The sequence below is a fragment of the Lepidothrix coronata genome, unplaced genomic scaffold (assembly GCF_001604755.1).
Source record: "Lepidothrix coronata isolate B3197 unplaced genomic scaffold, Lepidothrix_coronata-1.0 Scaffold103, whole genome shotgun sequence".
NCBI lineage: Eukaryota > Metazoa > Chordata > Aves > Passeriformes > Pipridae > Lepidothrix > Lepidothrix coronata.
Window position 1 is genome coordinate 1249837 of NW_016690283.1, and position 16144 is coordinate 1265980.

The 16144-nt window shown below is 40.7% G+C and overlaps 1 protein-coding gene across 3 annotated transcripts in view; it reads left to right on the top strand.

Moving 5' to 3' along the window:
• Positions 1–4568: 4568 nt before the first annotated feature.
• The window catches only part of PTPN4 (protein tyrosine phosphatase, non-receptor type 4), a 113233-nt gene continuing 101657 nt past the window's right edge, over positions 4569–16144 (top strand). For all 3 annotated transcript variants that reach the window (XR_001876203.1, XM_017823509.1, XM_017823508.1), the window contains exon 1: positions 4569–4659. Coding sequence is in view for 2 of the 3 variants with exons in the window: in XM_017823509.1 (XP_017678998.1) it covers positions 4647–4659 (13 nt within the window). In the remaining variant the exon portion in view is untranslated. The remainder of the gene's footprint in view (positions 4660–16144) is intronic.

A 16144-nucleotide genomic window follows, 5' to 3' on the forward strand; every position in this document is an offset into this window, starting at 1 on the left:
CCTCAAAAATATTTTGTTGTGGCAATCACCTCAAAATCTGTCAATAAGAACTGTGGTGTGAAAAAAGTACTTAGTTTTCTCCTCTGGTTTCCTTGGATGCTTCTGTTATATCTCTGTTTGTGTCTAGTTCCTCACATTCTCTGGCAGATCTCTGGTTCTTGATGTGTTTGGAAAAGTTTTTATCCTTCAAAATATTTTTTTGACCTGCTTTATTACAGTTTTCAATTTAACTTGCCAGAGTTTATGCTATTCCTATTGGATAGAAGCAGAAAATAACAGTGTTCCACAAGTGAATGCACATGTGGCATTCACAAAAAGGCTGGGATATTTGCAGTGGGTATCTAAAAGTTTGACCTTGAGGTACTTTGATGTTTGTTAAAGGCAAAGGAGTTTGTCAAAGAGTGGATGGAGAAAAAAGGACTTAGTGAAATGTAGTATTGATGTTTCTACCATCTTTCATTCTCAACATATTCCTAGAGCATTGTCTTTTAAATATGTTTATAAGAGAAATACAGCCAGCCTCCAGACTGGATGATAGCTGCAGCAAGCTTATTAGCACAAATTATTATTTCACAGTAGTCTAACAACTGGTACTGTGGAGCCCTACGGCACCAGGTATTGCACAGACTTAAAGAGAAAGTGAGTCCCTGCCCCAAACAGCGAAATGATTCTGTCCTCATAGCTTAGGACACTGCTGAACACAAATGTTCAGTATTTATGTCCATACTATGGACACGTTAACAGGGAGACCAAAGCCAGCACAAACTTGCCTGCCATTCATGCTGATCAGTGGCACACTTCACATGGGATTCAGCCAACTCTAAGGTTGTGCCTGTGCCCCTGAAGTCTCCGTGAGCAAGGCACGTATGGCCCACGGGCTTTGCTGAATCAGGATGCTACTTTATAGAAAATGTATCTGCTAATAAACATACATTATGCTTGATTAAGCTCAGTGTTAAGATTAAGTGCCTTGTCTCCTCTTCTCATAGCTAAACTCCACCTGTGGTGAGAGTCATTTATCTTGAATTGCTGTAATGCAGTGTTTAAGTACGTCTTCTTGGCCACAAAGCAGTTTGCATGGTATTTCAGTGAGAGGCTTAAAATCCCATTCACATTTTTAATATACATTTCTCTCACATAAATTATCACAGCTTGGTTGGCAGGTCTTGCATGAGTAATAAGGTTGTTGGCACAAACACATACCACAGATCTATTAAGTAAAGGAAAAACTTTTGTTTGTTCATACATTTACATGAGATCTGTGAAGGTTAACTTGTACAAAACAGTTTAAGGTACTGGTGTTTTACTAGCAGGACACAACGAGCCATGAAATAACACATCCTCCTCAAAATGCACAGCACAGTACAGAAAAATCCCCATGCACCAGTTTGAAAATTAAACTCTTGCTATGCAAAATATCTTAGCAAAAGGCAGCTTTCATTGCTTATGTACACAGGCAGACTGCAGCCAAAAACTTGCTGTTATATGAAAGAGCCACGCTACTGAAAGAGAAATTAGCTGAATGCGCTTTTTACACGTGAAAGAAATGTGCTCTCTTTTGAGTAAATAATGACAGAGTCACATTTCAGTTCACTTTCTCTCATTCATAATTTTGGGAAGTCGTGGCTGAGGGTAGATAACATGTAACTCGGAATTCTGCAAAGTAAGTTCTTTGCTGAACTCCTCATTGTAAGGTCTGAGCAATGTCTGTACTCAAACACCCTGCAGTGCAATTTTGCTCTATTGCTTTTTTTTTAAGAGCATGAGCTGGAGAACTTTGTCTCAATATCTGTTTTTAAAACATTTAGTGTTCTTGCAATGTAGGCCTGACCTGAAGTACTTTGCACATGGTGGGAATCTTCCACTGCCTTTATTTAGGGCTTTGAATCAAGCCTTCTGTAAACAGCAAAATGCAGGAATAACAATGTATTGTGAGGAAATAACTTTGGGATGTCCAGCCTTTAAAACCAGTATGTGTCACCAATTTTGTGTTAGATTAGCAGAACATATCCTTTCATAACAGTGCAAGGTCACATTTGCCAAAAAAATGTTGTGTCGTTTACAGTCACGTTGAAAGGTTTGGATTGATTCTCTATCACACACTTTGGACAAGGTAATGTATTAATTATTGTTCTTCTCAAATTGAACATAACTGTGTGTTTAACATAAACTGTGCACAGGTAAAGAAAATGATACGAAAATGTGAGAGGCAGACTTTGAAGCTTAAGTGCAAAGGGATTAAAATGTATCAATGCAATTTTTGCTAAATTTACAACGATATGAAAGAGAATTATCAGGAAACCAAGACAACTCTGCAGCTAAGGATCCCTTTAATGCACAGAAGAACATCTTCCCTGCTCGAGAGGCTGGCAGCAGCTCAGAAATGCAGGATCCAGTTGTTGGATGTCTCTACATGCACCAAATAGAGACAGTTTGTCAATATAACTATGAAGATGTTCAAGAAAAGCTGGAGCAACATGAATGCAATAAGGAATGGCATTACTGATGCTGTCCATATTATTTGGGGGCTTAATGAAATCATCAGCCTAGGAATTGTTCCATCCAGGGGAATCATTCACATTTCAAACTTTGTCATTTTATGGACTTTCATTAAAAATCTTTAAATCCAAGCAATTTGTAATTGTTTTCTATTCATAATCATTAAGAATTCTATTATTTAAAAGTGTTTCAGAGACTGTGCATTATGTGAAATTTCTGCTTGATTGCCTTCCCTAAATTCAGTCTTCTAACACCTGATTCAACTTCTTCATGAAAAAAGATGAGACATGGAGAATCCTGTATGTCCTAATACTCAGGAAAAGGGAGAGAAGGTTAAAAGACCTTGGATTATTTAGCCTAGTAAAATGAAGGGGGCACGACTGCTTTCTTAAAAGTAATTGAGGTAAAATACCACTAAGAGGGAAGGGCTATTTAAGCAAAAGAACAAAATTGGCACAAGAACAATTTAGGCTGGAAATGTACATAAGGTTTACAAACATCAAATGAATGAGGTTTTAGAAATCTTCCTAATTAGGAGAGTACATGTAAACTCCCTATTACTCTGCATCTTGCTATGGTTGGGAATTTAATTGTGAAATCCAAGAACTCATTCCCAAACATTTGGACTTGGTAATAGTAAGGGTCTTTCCCAAGATTCTATATATTCTATCTATCTCGTACTGGCCTCATAAGCCACCAGCGTGCCTGTAACAAATGTGGGTAGACCCTTCCCAAATCTTTGTTCGCGAAGCCTAGCCATGATGATGATATATTCTATGTGTTAGGTAAAGAGCTTGGTTGCAAGAGGTTGTATTTTAATAAATGGACATTAAAGACATTTTTAACCAAACTCTTTCACACATTGTACAAATATATCAAAGCACGGAGTTGTGTTAAACCATGTCTTTGAACGCCAATCTTCCCATAGGCCACATATGAAAACCTTTATGTAGCCAAGAGGCACAATACATTTCACACCTTGGAGAGCTCTGAAAAAGAGCTACAGGCAGAAAGGACTCTGTGGGACATTTGCAGGGTGAGGCTGGGTGGACATGAGGGTTATCACATTAAGACAGGCTCATTGCCCCTCTCTGGCTGACTTCCTCCCTCCGTAGGAAGGGGAATAGGGAGAGCGGAGGACAGAAGAGCAGTGGGAGACCTGCGGTCACTAAGGCCCGACCGCCTCAGCACAGCCACAGGCGTCAGGGACAGATCAGCTGACCAATCCGTGCTCACCGCCGCCTTGATTGATGGTATAACCAGCCAACCAGACAGCCAGATGGCTCCTGGTCCCGCCCTCTCCCTTTTACGGACAGGCCGCTGGACCAATAAAAGCGAAGGCACCTCGCCCGCTTCCCTTTGGGCTCTCGCGAGCTCTGCGGGCCGCCCCCGCCGGGGGGGGTGACTGCGCAGCCGCCATGTTGGTTGCTATGCTGCCCGCGTGAGGCGGGCAGGAGGGCGGGCGGCGACGAGGGGAGGAGGCTGCGGGTCCTCCCCCCTCCTCCCCCACCGTCGCTCGCTCATTCGCTCGCTCGCCGGCAGGGAAGGCGCCTCCGCAGCGCCCCGCCGTCCTTCCTCCTCCCCCCGGTCCCCTCTGCCTGCCGGCCGGGGCTGCGCGCGGGGTGGCCGCCGGTCCGTGTGAGGCGGCGCCGCGCCCCGTGAGGGAGAGCCCCGGCCCGCGCGGTCCCCCCGGCCGGTCGCTGCGAGGAGAGGGGGGAAGGAGAAGCCGGAGGGGGGGGGAATCTGCCGCCTTTCCCCCGAGGCTCCCCCGTCCCTTTCTCCCGCAGCTCTTCCCCCCACCCCCCCCGCCCCGCTCCCGCTCCCTCGGCCCGGCCGCCGCAGTACGATGCGGCGCTCGCCGCTGCGGCGGGGCGCGGGGCGGCTGCTCTCGCTGCTCCCGGGGCTGCGGCTCCGGCGGGCGCTGCGGGGGAACTGAGAGGGGCGGCGAGCGGCGCCTCCGCTCCCGGTCCCGATCCCGGGGGGCGGGGAAGTGCGGGAGCTGCGCGTGCCCGAGTGTCTGCGGCGCGCGTGCCCGTGCGCGCGCCCGCGGAGGGTGGGGGGGTCGCGCGGGGCGGCAGCGGCGCGAGCGCGCAGCCCCCGCGCCTCTTCCCTCCGCGCGCCCCGCTCCATCGGGAACCAGGACCTGGATGTTACATGAAGGTAACGGCGGCCGCCGCCGCGGTCGGAGCTCCGCGCGGGGGGGAGCGGGGGGTGCCGCGAGCCGCGTCTCTTGTGCTGTGACCCCCCCTCGCCGCTCCCCCGCCCCGCAACTTTCGCGCTCGGGTCGCCGCGGGCGGAGAGCGGCTCTGCCGGGAGCCCTCTCGGTGGAGGGGGGGAGTGTGTGTGTGTGTGTGTGTGTGTGTGTGTGTGTGTGTGTGCGCTGTTCCATTCGGTTTCCCCCTCCGAAAAAACCAAGAGACCCGGCTCCCCTCTGGCGAAGGGGTTGTGGGGGTTGTGCGGTGCTCGGGGTGGGGGCGTGGGGGGCTCGTGAACAGCCTCGGGGGGATCGAGCTGCGGGGGCAGGTCGGGGTCTCTCGAACGGGGTGAACTCTGCCCAGCGCATGAAACGGATTTTTATTTTAGTGTGTTTAATATAAAACTTTGCGATCCTGTGCTTTCTAGGCACATGTGCGCGTTGCCCTGGTTATGGGCAGAGAAAATAGGTTTGAGTGCTGTCGTTGCATTCCTTTGGTACATTTTTAGTGTCTCTCTCGAGCAGAAGGCTTGTATAATCACTGTGTCTATATGCGACAGAGGCTTTCGGTGTACCTGATGATGGGTTAACTCGTGCATGCTGTTGCAGCACCGGCTGGGAGAGGAATAACGTCTTTTTTCTTTTAAAAACCTCCAAGAGCTAATTGCTAAAACTAGATAGCTGCCAGTGTACGTGAAACGTTCCCACCTCTGATCTATTCAAAGAATATACATCGCTCAGATGTAAAATACACGTGAATGAACTTTGTGCTGCCACTTATACCCTTCCAGGACGTCAGTGTGGCCAAGCTGTTACAATTTTTTTTAACTGTGAGACAGAAAATATTTTCGTGATTTGTGTGTTACAGAAGTGCTAATGGCTCTCAGCTGAAGAATAATTGTTAGACTGCAGTGTGCACATACATTTGCTCACCCGTGGGGCATTTCTCTTGCCCTGAGCTAAACTCTGTGTTGAATGGTAAGGGGGTTTTGTGAGTGCACGTTTGCCTGCTTGTTTTGGCAAATGACTGCCCTGTAATGTTGGGAGCCACCAGCATGTTCACATGTATGCAGACATTTATGAGCTCGTCACATTGTGAGTGTGCGTTGCAGGAACACAGGAATGAGTTGGATTAGAATTGATAAAACCATTTTTTTTATTAGGTATGTATATTGTAGGAAAGTTTTCCAGTTCATTGCCTAAACATAATATATTCAGTATTGTAATCTTATGGATGCCATTTTCTTGACAATGGATTTCTTGCTTCACTGACCTAAAAAGTTGTTTTTACATATTGGCATGACTCCGGCTTGCACCATGTTGATAAAATACGATTCTGGGTGATAAGCTCACAAAAACGTGCACGTGTGTCAATATGTTTCCCAGGCAAGTTTATGCTTTATAAACTCAGAAATGTAACTGTTGATCTGATTTTTTTGGTATAATTCTGTTGTCATTACAGTTTTTGTGTATTTTTTAGATTATGTGTATATTGTAGTTTTTAAAAGTCAGATTAAACATTGAAATACAAGTACATTTTCCTTGCAAGCAGAAATGTATTAATATTTTGGTATGTTTTGGTATGTTTTCTTTACATTTGCAGTGAAGTTTGTTTGGAATCAGGTATACCTACTTAGAGTTTAGTTTGATGGTTACTTCTTTTCCAGCAAAATTTTCCATGAAATGTATTGTTTGTTGTCATGCTTTACAATTCTGTTGTCTTGTTAATGTCTAATTTAGGTTGTGCGCAGCAGTATTGATTGAACACACTTGCTAAAAATACTTTCGGGGTTGGGTACACTTAGACTGTAGCAGCACAAAAGTTCAGCCTATACTGTTTTTCTGTGACTAGAATTAATTTATTATTAGCAGCTATATTTGTAAAACATAAATAAGACCAAAATCCTGCAATCTTAGATGTAATGCTACTGGCTCTGTGGAGTGCATTAGCTCTCTATGAATGAGCAGAGTTCATGTAGTGCTATTTACCATTAGCATATTTGGAATATATGGTAGGTTAATGTCCAGGGTGTATCATTTTGGCTCAGATCCTGCAGTGACCCCTGATGGGGCAGAGGGATCCACCTACACAAAACTGGCTGCAGTAACTGGAGCTCAGATATTCATTCTGGCTCTGTAGGCACAGGGCTGATGTTTATCATGGGCATTTGCTGTGTGTGAGTGTTTGGTTGTGTTTGTGTGGTGTGTCACAGAGGCTTCTGAGAGTGCAAAGAGCTCCAGGGTTGGTGCCCAGAGTAGCAGCCTAGTACAGTAGTGTGTGACATAATTACTTTGTGATAAAGGGTTTTTTAAAAAAATTGCTTTACATTGTAACAGTGCTGCTGAAAGGTCCTGATCAGCACTCGGGGCTTGCATTTCACTTGGGTTATTATTTATGATGGGTTATTTTATTAATATTTTGTTGAATGCACGTGGGAGTTTTGTGCATTGATTTATGCTCACATATGGAAAGTGGAATGAACACTCTCCAACTGTGTTCTGGAGAACTGAGTGGAAGTTACAAATTTGAATATACTGGAGGGGAGGATACTCAGGGTGGTTCACCCTTAAGCTCACCTGTACTTGGGAAACAAAGCTTGCTTTTGGCAGTTTAGACTTTGGACATAGTAAATGGGTTCAGTAAATGTCTTCTGAAAAGTATGGTGGATTAAATATTCAGTTTTAACTTTTCAGCTGATCAGAACTTTCATTAAAATGAATAGTAGGCATGTGCATGGTTTTTTGTTGTTGAAGTCACTGGTAGATTATTTTTCTTAAATTCATGAGTAGCCCATTTCTGTGGTCTATCTTCTTGAGTCTTCATCCTACCATTCTTCCTTGTCCCCCTGTCCCATCCCCCCCTCCTGTCTGGGTTTAAATTTGGTACAAGATCACATGAATCCTATGCCTTCACATCCTGTTTCTGTATCACCTCACTTCCATTCTCACCAGTTATAAAAATGGTCAAACAAGAGAATCTTTCAGCAGATGGTTGACTGGGGGTTTTTGTTTTGGTTTTTAAATACCACACTTTCACTCTGGTGCTGTCACTTCTCATAAAATGGCCAGACAAAATTCTCATGGGTTTTATTGTACTCCAGCCTAAACAACTGTAAAACTGTCGTGTATATCTATATAATATGGACTTGTTTGTGGTGGAGAGAAGGAACTATGAAGGCGGAAAAGAAAAGGGAGGGGAGAATGGCCTGAGCAGGAGATAAAACCCGAAGAGCTCAGCAGTGGCCTGGTAATATAACAGTAGGTCTTTGCTGTCTGAGCCAGCTGTTCATATATGCTTGTTTGGGAACAGAGGCTGGTTTTCCTTGAGGATTTGAAATCCACTGAAGAAGTACAAAAATAATTTTTCTGTAGTCTTTTGAAAACCTTTAATTTCTAAAATTTTGATAAGTTTTCTCTGGTATGTCATGAATTATATATGCAGGTACCTATTTAAAATCTCCATCCTTATTTTGGAGAATTTCAGAATCATTAGAAAACTGTTGCTCTTTGTCACTTGCAGAATAAGTTTACAGCAGTTAATGTGTTCACAAAAGTTTTATTGATGTGTTGACATAACACAGTTAGATGTCCAGATATAAGTTACAAGCATATGGTGTTCCAGCATCCTAAAGTGTGCTGACTGTACAGACAGTGTGCTGGTGCATGTCCCAGACTGTTCCAGCTGGTAGTCACTCAGTTTCTCAGGTGGATCAGACAAGCATAACTAGGAGAATTTCTGTTTTAAGTGTGAGGATTGAACCATCTTCTCCTCTCACAGCTTATGCACCTTCAGAAAAAGACTTGGTAGAGTGATGCAATGAGACCTCTCTTGGCAACTTTGTCTCACACTGCAATTACTCCTTGGACAGGGTTAAGGTGGCTGGCGGATGAGAACTGCAGTTCCATTTGGGTGGTTCATGAGACTCTGCCGTCTCTACAGTTACATGAGGAAGGGGAAATGGCCAATATCCTTTTAAAAACAAACAGTCTTTTAATTATGAGTACTTATGGTCTGTAATGAAGAATGCTCTGGGAAATACTTTCACTGATTGGGCAGTGAAGTGAACTCTTCATTGCCACTTAAGAGTTTTCAGGCCGTCCCTAAGGTTGAAGAGGAAGAAATTGATAATCCACTTCCTATGGCATGTGCATTCTTACATTGCCTTTCTGGCTATTTCTTATCTTTTTTTTCAGAGTAACTAGATTAGAGAATAATGACTGAATTATTCTGCATGACCAAAATCCCAAATCTTCAAATGAAAATCAAATGTAGTGCTGCTAAAGATTAACATTTTCATACTTGGATTTTTTTTTTTTTTAATTAGAATGGTGTGGATTAGATTGAAGGAGGATGTATTCTGTTCTGTTAACCTGGGTTTTAGATTTTAAATTAAAAATAGCTAAATATCTGCTACTAAGTGGTGAAAACCTTGTTCAAACTGGTGCTTTTTTTAGGATGATGTTCTAGTTTGGAGGCCTTAGTTCCAAGTCATTTTGCTATTTTGTTTGATAGTTTTCATAAACTAATAGAAAAAAATAATTTAAATGTAAGCTCTTTTTCGGTGTTTGCTAGGAGTAACAATTTAAATTGTTTTGGTTTTGTGCTGTTAACTGTGCTTAGGTTAAACATATGATCCTGGTTTTTTCTCTAAAAGGATACTAACTTTTAAGACAGTTGAGTGTACTTTAGCTTTTCCTGGGTCCTTTGGCCAGTTTATTGCATTTGTGTACCAACATCTCTCTGACCTACAAAAAAAACCCAGAAAAGAAACAAACAAATCCAAAACAACAAGCAAACCTCCAAACAATGTTTTCTGTTTGTTTCAAAGGACAGAAATGAGAAACAAATTATATCAATACTGCTCTGAAACTTGAGTCTATTGAGTGCAATGAAAGTTACATAAAAGATGTTTTCTTAGATGAGAAAACTATTCCTAGGTAAGTCTTATAATTTTATTTTTTTTATGGCATCAGTCAGATTTAAAACCAGAAATTGAAACTATATCTGCAGCAGATCACTCTCCATGTAAACCAGAGCAGCAGCTGGTGAAAGAGCCTGCTGTGGCTCCTTTGTCTCAGAGATGTGCTGTCATACTTTGTCCTGGAGGAAGGTTAACAAGCGAGATTCCTGTGTTTTCTCAGAGGAAGGTGGTATTTGCAAGAGCCAAGCAAGTCGATTTGATACCCTGCAAAGCTGTGTTTTTAAAAGAAGAGATTCAAGTGTGACATACCAGAGCTTGTGCTCTCTCTCATGTGCCAACAGAGTGGCAGTGCTGAAGAAACTTCATTGTTAGCTCAGCCTTGAATAGAACTAGAAATGTTGTTGATTCCTTTGTCCTTCAGGTAGAGAAATCACCACCTGGTCAGTCAAAGCACATAGAAAATATACCTATTAATGGAAGAACACTTATTACTGTTAATGCTCTCTGAAGTTCCAAGTTAGCACAATTTTGTCTGGATGAACAGATAATTTCTTCATGGCTAAAATACACTTTCCCATATATTTTCTTAAGCCATGTCAAATAGTTGTAAGTTGCAAAACATGTTAATTGTAATTAAAGCTCTTGCCATAACTTATTTGAACAAAAGAGTAATCCAAAATGGGATGTATTTCTTGTGAAAGAAAAAGATGCTTCCCAGAATTTACAACTGTGATTCAATGCTTTTACTTAACAAGATGACAAAATAATTTAGAAGGAAAATCACACAGTAAAACTGGTTTTGTCTTGTTTCCGCTAACTTTGTCAGTGAATTCAGAGATGGTTTTGGGGAAAAAACCTGCAGTCTTCCCATGAAAAATTGGCTTTGGACAGAGTTAAAATTAACATATGTCACTTTGCATTTGTCTGTCTTGATACTTGCAACAAGCTTTTCGTGTCATCTGAAAAAGTGAGACATATTTTTGTCTTTTGATGTGTGAATGGGGTTAAAGATGACCAGTGCTGATGGCCAGCGATGTGTTGCATTGTAAGTTGTTTTTTCCCATACGGATTGTGTATGTGCACTGCATATGCCAGCTTTGTGTTGTGTCTCTAAAGTGCCCAGAGGCTCAGTACTGTTCTTAAAATGTTTTAATGAATTTATAAAGTGCCCCTATTTAGAAAAGCTGTACTTTAGGAGAAGGGATGTGTATCAATTAGTTTGACTTACTAAAAATAAAATTTTATAGAACTTGGCATATGAGTTTCAAATCTATGGCCTGTATCCTGCAAACTATGAGCTGCTATTAAGACTTCCCTTGGAAGAGACTCTTGCCTTTTTTTGGGAGGCAGGCTGTTGTTAGGATTGATGCTGCAGTCTGTTTTTAGTACTTGAGTGCAAATGAGGCTATGGGTGAGTCTTGGGAATCCTAATCTGCAAGTAATTCCCCACTTACTATGTTTTAGGCTTGAGTGTTGACTCTGTAAGAAGATACTGCCTCCTGTTAGCTCATCCAAATGCACCTGCTTTCCATGGAGCTGACGGCTTTAATATTTGGAACGATCTTTCCAGATATAATGTCTTGAAAAAGGGTTTTGAAAGGTTGAAATGTGTCTGCCACTAAAACTGAGGGGATGTGTCATCTTTGTTTAATTTTGGATGGAGAAGAGGGGAAAGAGAAAAGGACGGGTGCCCTGCAGTGATTATAAAATTTAGAGGGTTTTGATAAACATAATAAAAAGGAAAGGTGAATATGATCTTTGTTGAAAGTCAACAAATCTCATGACCTCATGGGAAGCTTCTGCTGAAATGACTGGTTCACACAGCCACAGGAGGGGAAAACTGAAATACAGAAGTGGCATTACAATGGAACAAATAGACCAGAAGGCTGTATTATGGGGTCTGACATCCAAATTACTCGAATATTATTTTGGCTTACTTGCTTCCTATGAGCTTAAATTAGATGACTGATTTAGATGTTTCAGTACAGGGCTAATACTGTTGCTTCTGTTTGTGCTCTATCGTCTCTTCTCAAGTTTGCTATATGTGTAAATAGGTGAGGAGGCACAGAACATTAATGGTGGTATAAGTTTTTTATCTTTTTAAACTGTTTTGAACCCTTCACTTAAAACTTTGCTTCTCTTTTCATTTTATGATATATTGACATATACCATATAAGTCAAATTTGTAAACCACTTAGCTTGGAAGTGGCTTGTATTTTTTAAACCTTCAGATATTCGTATTTCAGACTAAGGAGATAATTGTTGTTTTGGAGATTGTTTTGGGGAAAACTTTTTTGCGTTGTTTTTCTACATGGTTTGATCTGCCTACAATTTTTGGGCAAATTCACTTACTATGTTTGCTGTTGCTTTAGAGACTTAAGGCATTGGTGATACTGTCTCTTCCCTTATCTCCTAGATAAGATAGATTTGAGTCCTTTGTTCTACAGTTCTTAGATCTACGGAGGGAAGTGACTTGGTGTGAGTGTGTGTCTAGGGAGGCATGGAATGCAGTGGATGCTCTCTGGGTTCTTTTCGTAAAGCTGTGACTTTCCACAGTCCCTCTGCTTGCAGAAACTGGATTATTTTCAAACTTTGCAATCGTTAAGTAATTTTTATAGAATTGAATAACAGACTTAATAAAGATATTAATTAAAATATCTCTGCTTTCAAAAATATGCCACTTAAAAGGTTGAGAAACATACAGTAAGAAAATGAGGCGTGAGTAACCACTAAGGTTATGTATATACACAGTTACACTTAGAATTGCTCAGTAGAGGACTAGAAAATAGATGGAAAATGAACATCTGACAAAAAGTCCTCCAAATGGAAATTCCTGCAGGAGAACTTCATTCTTGAGATTAATTAAATGAAAGATTAGAAATTCTCTAGATAGCTGTAAGCTATTTAATAAAACTGAAGTAAGCAATTAAAAGACTCAGTTGTAGTTACTAGCAGAGGCATTGCCTCCTTTTAATGATCCTGCTGCTGCCCCCCCTCCCCGTTACATATGTTCTCCCTCATTTTACAGGAAAGCTGTATGGGAGCTCATTAATGCTAGATGCTTTCTGCAGAACGATCTTCATAAAAAGCATCCTTCTCTGAATAAGGGTGATGCAGATAATAACTTCTTTATCATTGAAAGCACATAGACAGTCCTGGGAAAACAGAAATAAAAGTGCTTTGTAGAAATTATACTAATGAAATATGTGTGAGAGAGTAGCTTGAAAGAGAAACCTGATTAACATCTGAAACTTCAGCTAACATTCATCTACCTTTGAATAGAACTTATGTTGCCAAGAAAGCTACTTTGTCAAATCTCTGGTTTCTATTTCGAAGTTACATTGTTGTAAGCATTTTCCAATCCACCTCTTTACAGTATTTTTTCCCCTTTGTCTTCCACACAAACAGATTAATTCTAACTGTTCTGGGAAATGGTTGTAGTTACTCTGGTATCTGCAAAAGACATTTCCCACTGAAGTCTTTCATATTCATTCTGAATATATTTTGTGTTCTGGTGTACCAAATAACTGTGTGTGCTCTAGTAGTTGTGTATAATAAAGTAGAATGTCTATATGACCAGAGTTCTGTCCCTCATGTGAGGGCAGTGTGTGATAGCAAATCAAGTAATTGTGTTAGGGAGAAAGATGTATAACTGCAGATTGGCACTGGATTTCCCAAAATTGAAGTAGTTGCCATAGTTCAGCAGAATTAGTGTCCCACAAGTAATTAGGAAAAAGAAAAAAAACATAGAAAAAATTAATCCTTATATGTATCAAGTAGTGCTATTATAATTATTTTAGGTGGCTTAAAAATAAGATACTACTTAAGTCATTAAAGATAAGAGCACTCTATGATCAGATTTTTTTTTTAGAAGTGTTCATTACTTGCCATGAGAAAACAGATATGGTCTCAGATAAATAAAGATAGTCTGATCCAGTAGTTCTGAAGGTAAACTTATTGTTATTTTTCTGCTGTAAACAGAAAGCCACATTCTAAAAATCTGCTTTCCAGACTTTAATGTTTATTGTTACTGCTCAGAAAAATGCCCAGTGAAACTTTTTGGCAATGTATAGATATCCTTATTCTCATAGCATAATATAATTAACATATATTGTACGTGTCAGATATATCTATACACATAAAATGTCATCATATTGGGTGTATAGTGGACAAAAAGATGGAGTTATAGATTTTAAAATTCTGTAGCAATAAACCCATATTTTACTATAGAATATATTTGAAGAGTATTGCAAGATTTTTTGAAATAATGTTTGAGAAGGAAATACCAGTGTTTACAGTTCCTCTTCAGGAGTGATGAGGAAATGTATTTTGTATATTGTTTTTATATTACACTTAATTTCTGTCAAACCATGTCATACATGCTTGCACTTCAAAAAAATGTTGAAATGTTCTGTTGACTTCTTGAAACTTTTTTTTGGCAACACGACACTTTCCATTTATTTTGTCGCTTGTTTAACAGTTTTTGTGTGTGTTTTCAAAAGCACTTCCATTCACCATTCAAGGAATTCAATGGAATTCTAATAGGAACTGCACATAAATAACTACAGAAATCAATGCTTCAATTCAGCCAAGAGTTTTTTTGTGACTTCAAAAGCCACAAGAGCATTTATTATTAGAAACATACAATTGACTTTTCTTGTATTATCATTTTGCATAGTGATTTGGTTTTTACCACCACAACAAGATGTTTGACAGTTTCATTTGAAAATGATGTATTTACATTGAGCATTCCAAAACAGTGTAATTTTTATCTTTTCTCTGAAGCTCTGTTCATGTTAATTTGCATGTTCAGCTCTGTGCAAAGGTTGTCAGTGAAATATTCACTGGTGGATTTCTCCTTAGAGGTCAACCAAATGTTAAGCATAGTCTCTTATTCCTGTATGGTGATGAAAATACAAAAAAAAAATCTTTAAAGACTGGAGTTGTTGGGTTCATTTTTGTCTGTTCAATTCTTACAGTGTAAAGCATATCCTCTCCTCTGAAGTGTTCAATTTCCTGACACTAACAACCACCCTGTGATGGTGCAGGGTTGTCTTGGAAGTAATTCCAGCCTTTAGTGTTTGCATTACGACTCAGGCCATGTCATTTAGAACAGCCCTTTTCATCCTGAAGTTTTCAGGTGGGTTGTAGAAAGTGAGATGATCTCCAAGGAGGTGGTTTGAGCACTCCAGAAGCTTTAGGAAATTGCTGCTGCTTTTTTAAGTAGCCCAGAGATGATGTGACATGAAATACAGGACTCTGTGTCAGTCATGCTCACGGCCTTGCCAGTGAACCCCCTTGAGTGCTGCAGTTTTTAGACAACCCTTGCACACATTTTCTGTCAGGTGATAGGACAGTGTTGTCACCTTGGGTGGAGAGCACATCCAGAAGGAAACAGAGTTTTGTTCTGGTTGTCAGGAGGGTACTCAGATAATGGATTTTTCTGCATTCAAGTGTTACTTTTCACTGTTTTGGAGAGTTCAAAGAAAGAAGTCAAGCTACCAGCAGGACATTCTAGATGACAGTAGCCTTCCCCCACCCTCCCAGCCTCCTAATTCCAGCCAATCTGGTTCTGTGTGAGGAGGATGAAGTGGTGTTAAGCACTTTTTTGTGGAACTTCATCTTGTGAACCAACTGGTGCTGAGTCTTGTCACCCAACAGTCCAGTTATCTTGAGATGGAGAACCACAGTCTGTCGTCACCTACCTTGTCGCATGAGCAGGTGCTTTTTGTGGATGCATGTTATGGCACTCGAGAAATAGTTCAGCTAGGTGGAGAGATAGAGGAGCATGGCCTGTCTCTAGTCTTTCCCTGTCCTAACCTTTGGAGTGGAAAGATTATTCAGATAAAACTTATACTGCACCTTGAGAAGAAGCGTTTTAATGGTGATAAGGGAAAGAGAGGCAGGGTAGAGCATGGTGAAGAGCAAAGCTAGTAACCCAGTGTCATAACTGCAGATCCATTAGTGTTCAGTGTCGTCACTTGGAATTACATGCATTTAGGATTTGAGTGCTGTTGTGGTGTTACCTTAAAGAAAAAAAAAAGAAAAAAGGAGGTTAAGAAAATCAAGTCTGAATTCTGCTGGTTCTTCCTCAAAGTTCTTCCCCATTTCCTTTTCCACTTCTGTGTAATTCAGATTGCATTTGAGTCAGCTGCTTTCATTTGACACTTATGTCATTCAAGCATCCCCAAAGTTAGCATGTTAATATCTGCATTTCAGCTGACTGATAGGTACACCAAAACCTATCTTAATTTTGTCACTGCAACATGAAGCTTCTTTTAATTTCCCAGGTTGTTCAGCATTTACCGAACAAGATAATGGAATGTTGCTGGCACAATTTGTAAACCTAATGTCTGAAGTTTATTAAACAAGGTTTTCTTCCTGAAACACACTCTTGCCCTTCCTCCATTGTTGTAGGTGCTTGGAATTTAACAAGTTTATAAGTCAGAGTGGAGGAAATAATAATAAGGGGCATCTAAAAATGGTTTTGTTAGGGAAACTTGGATCTTCTGAATGGCAAAAAGGATTT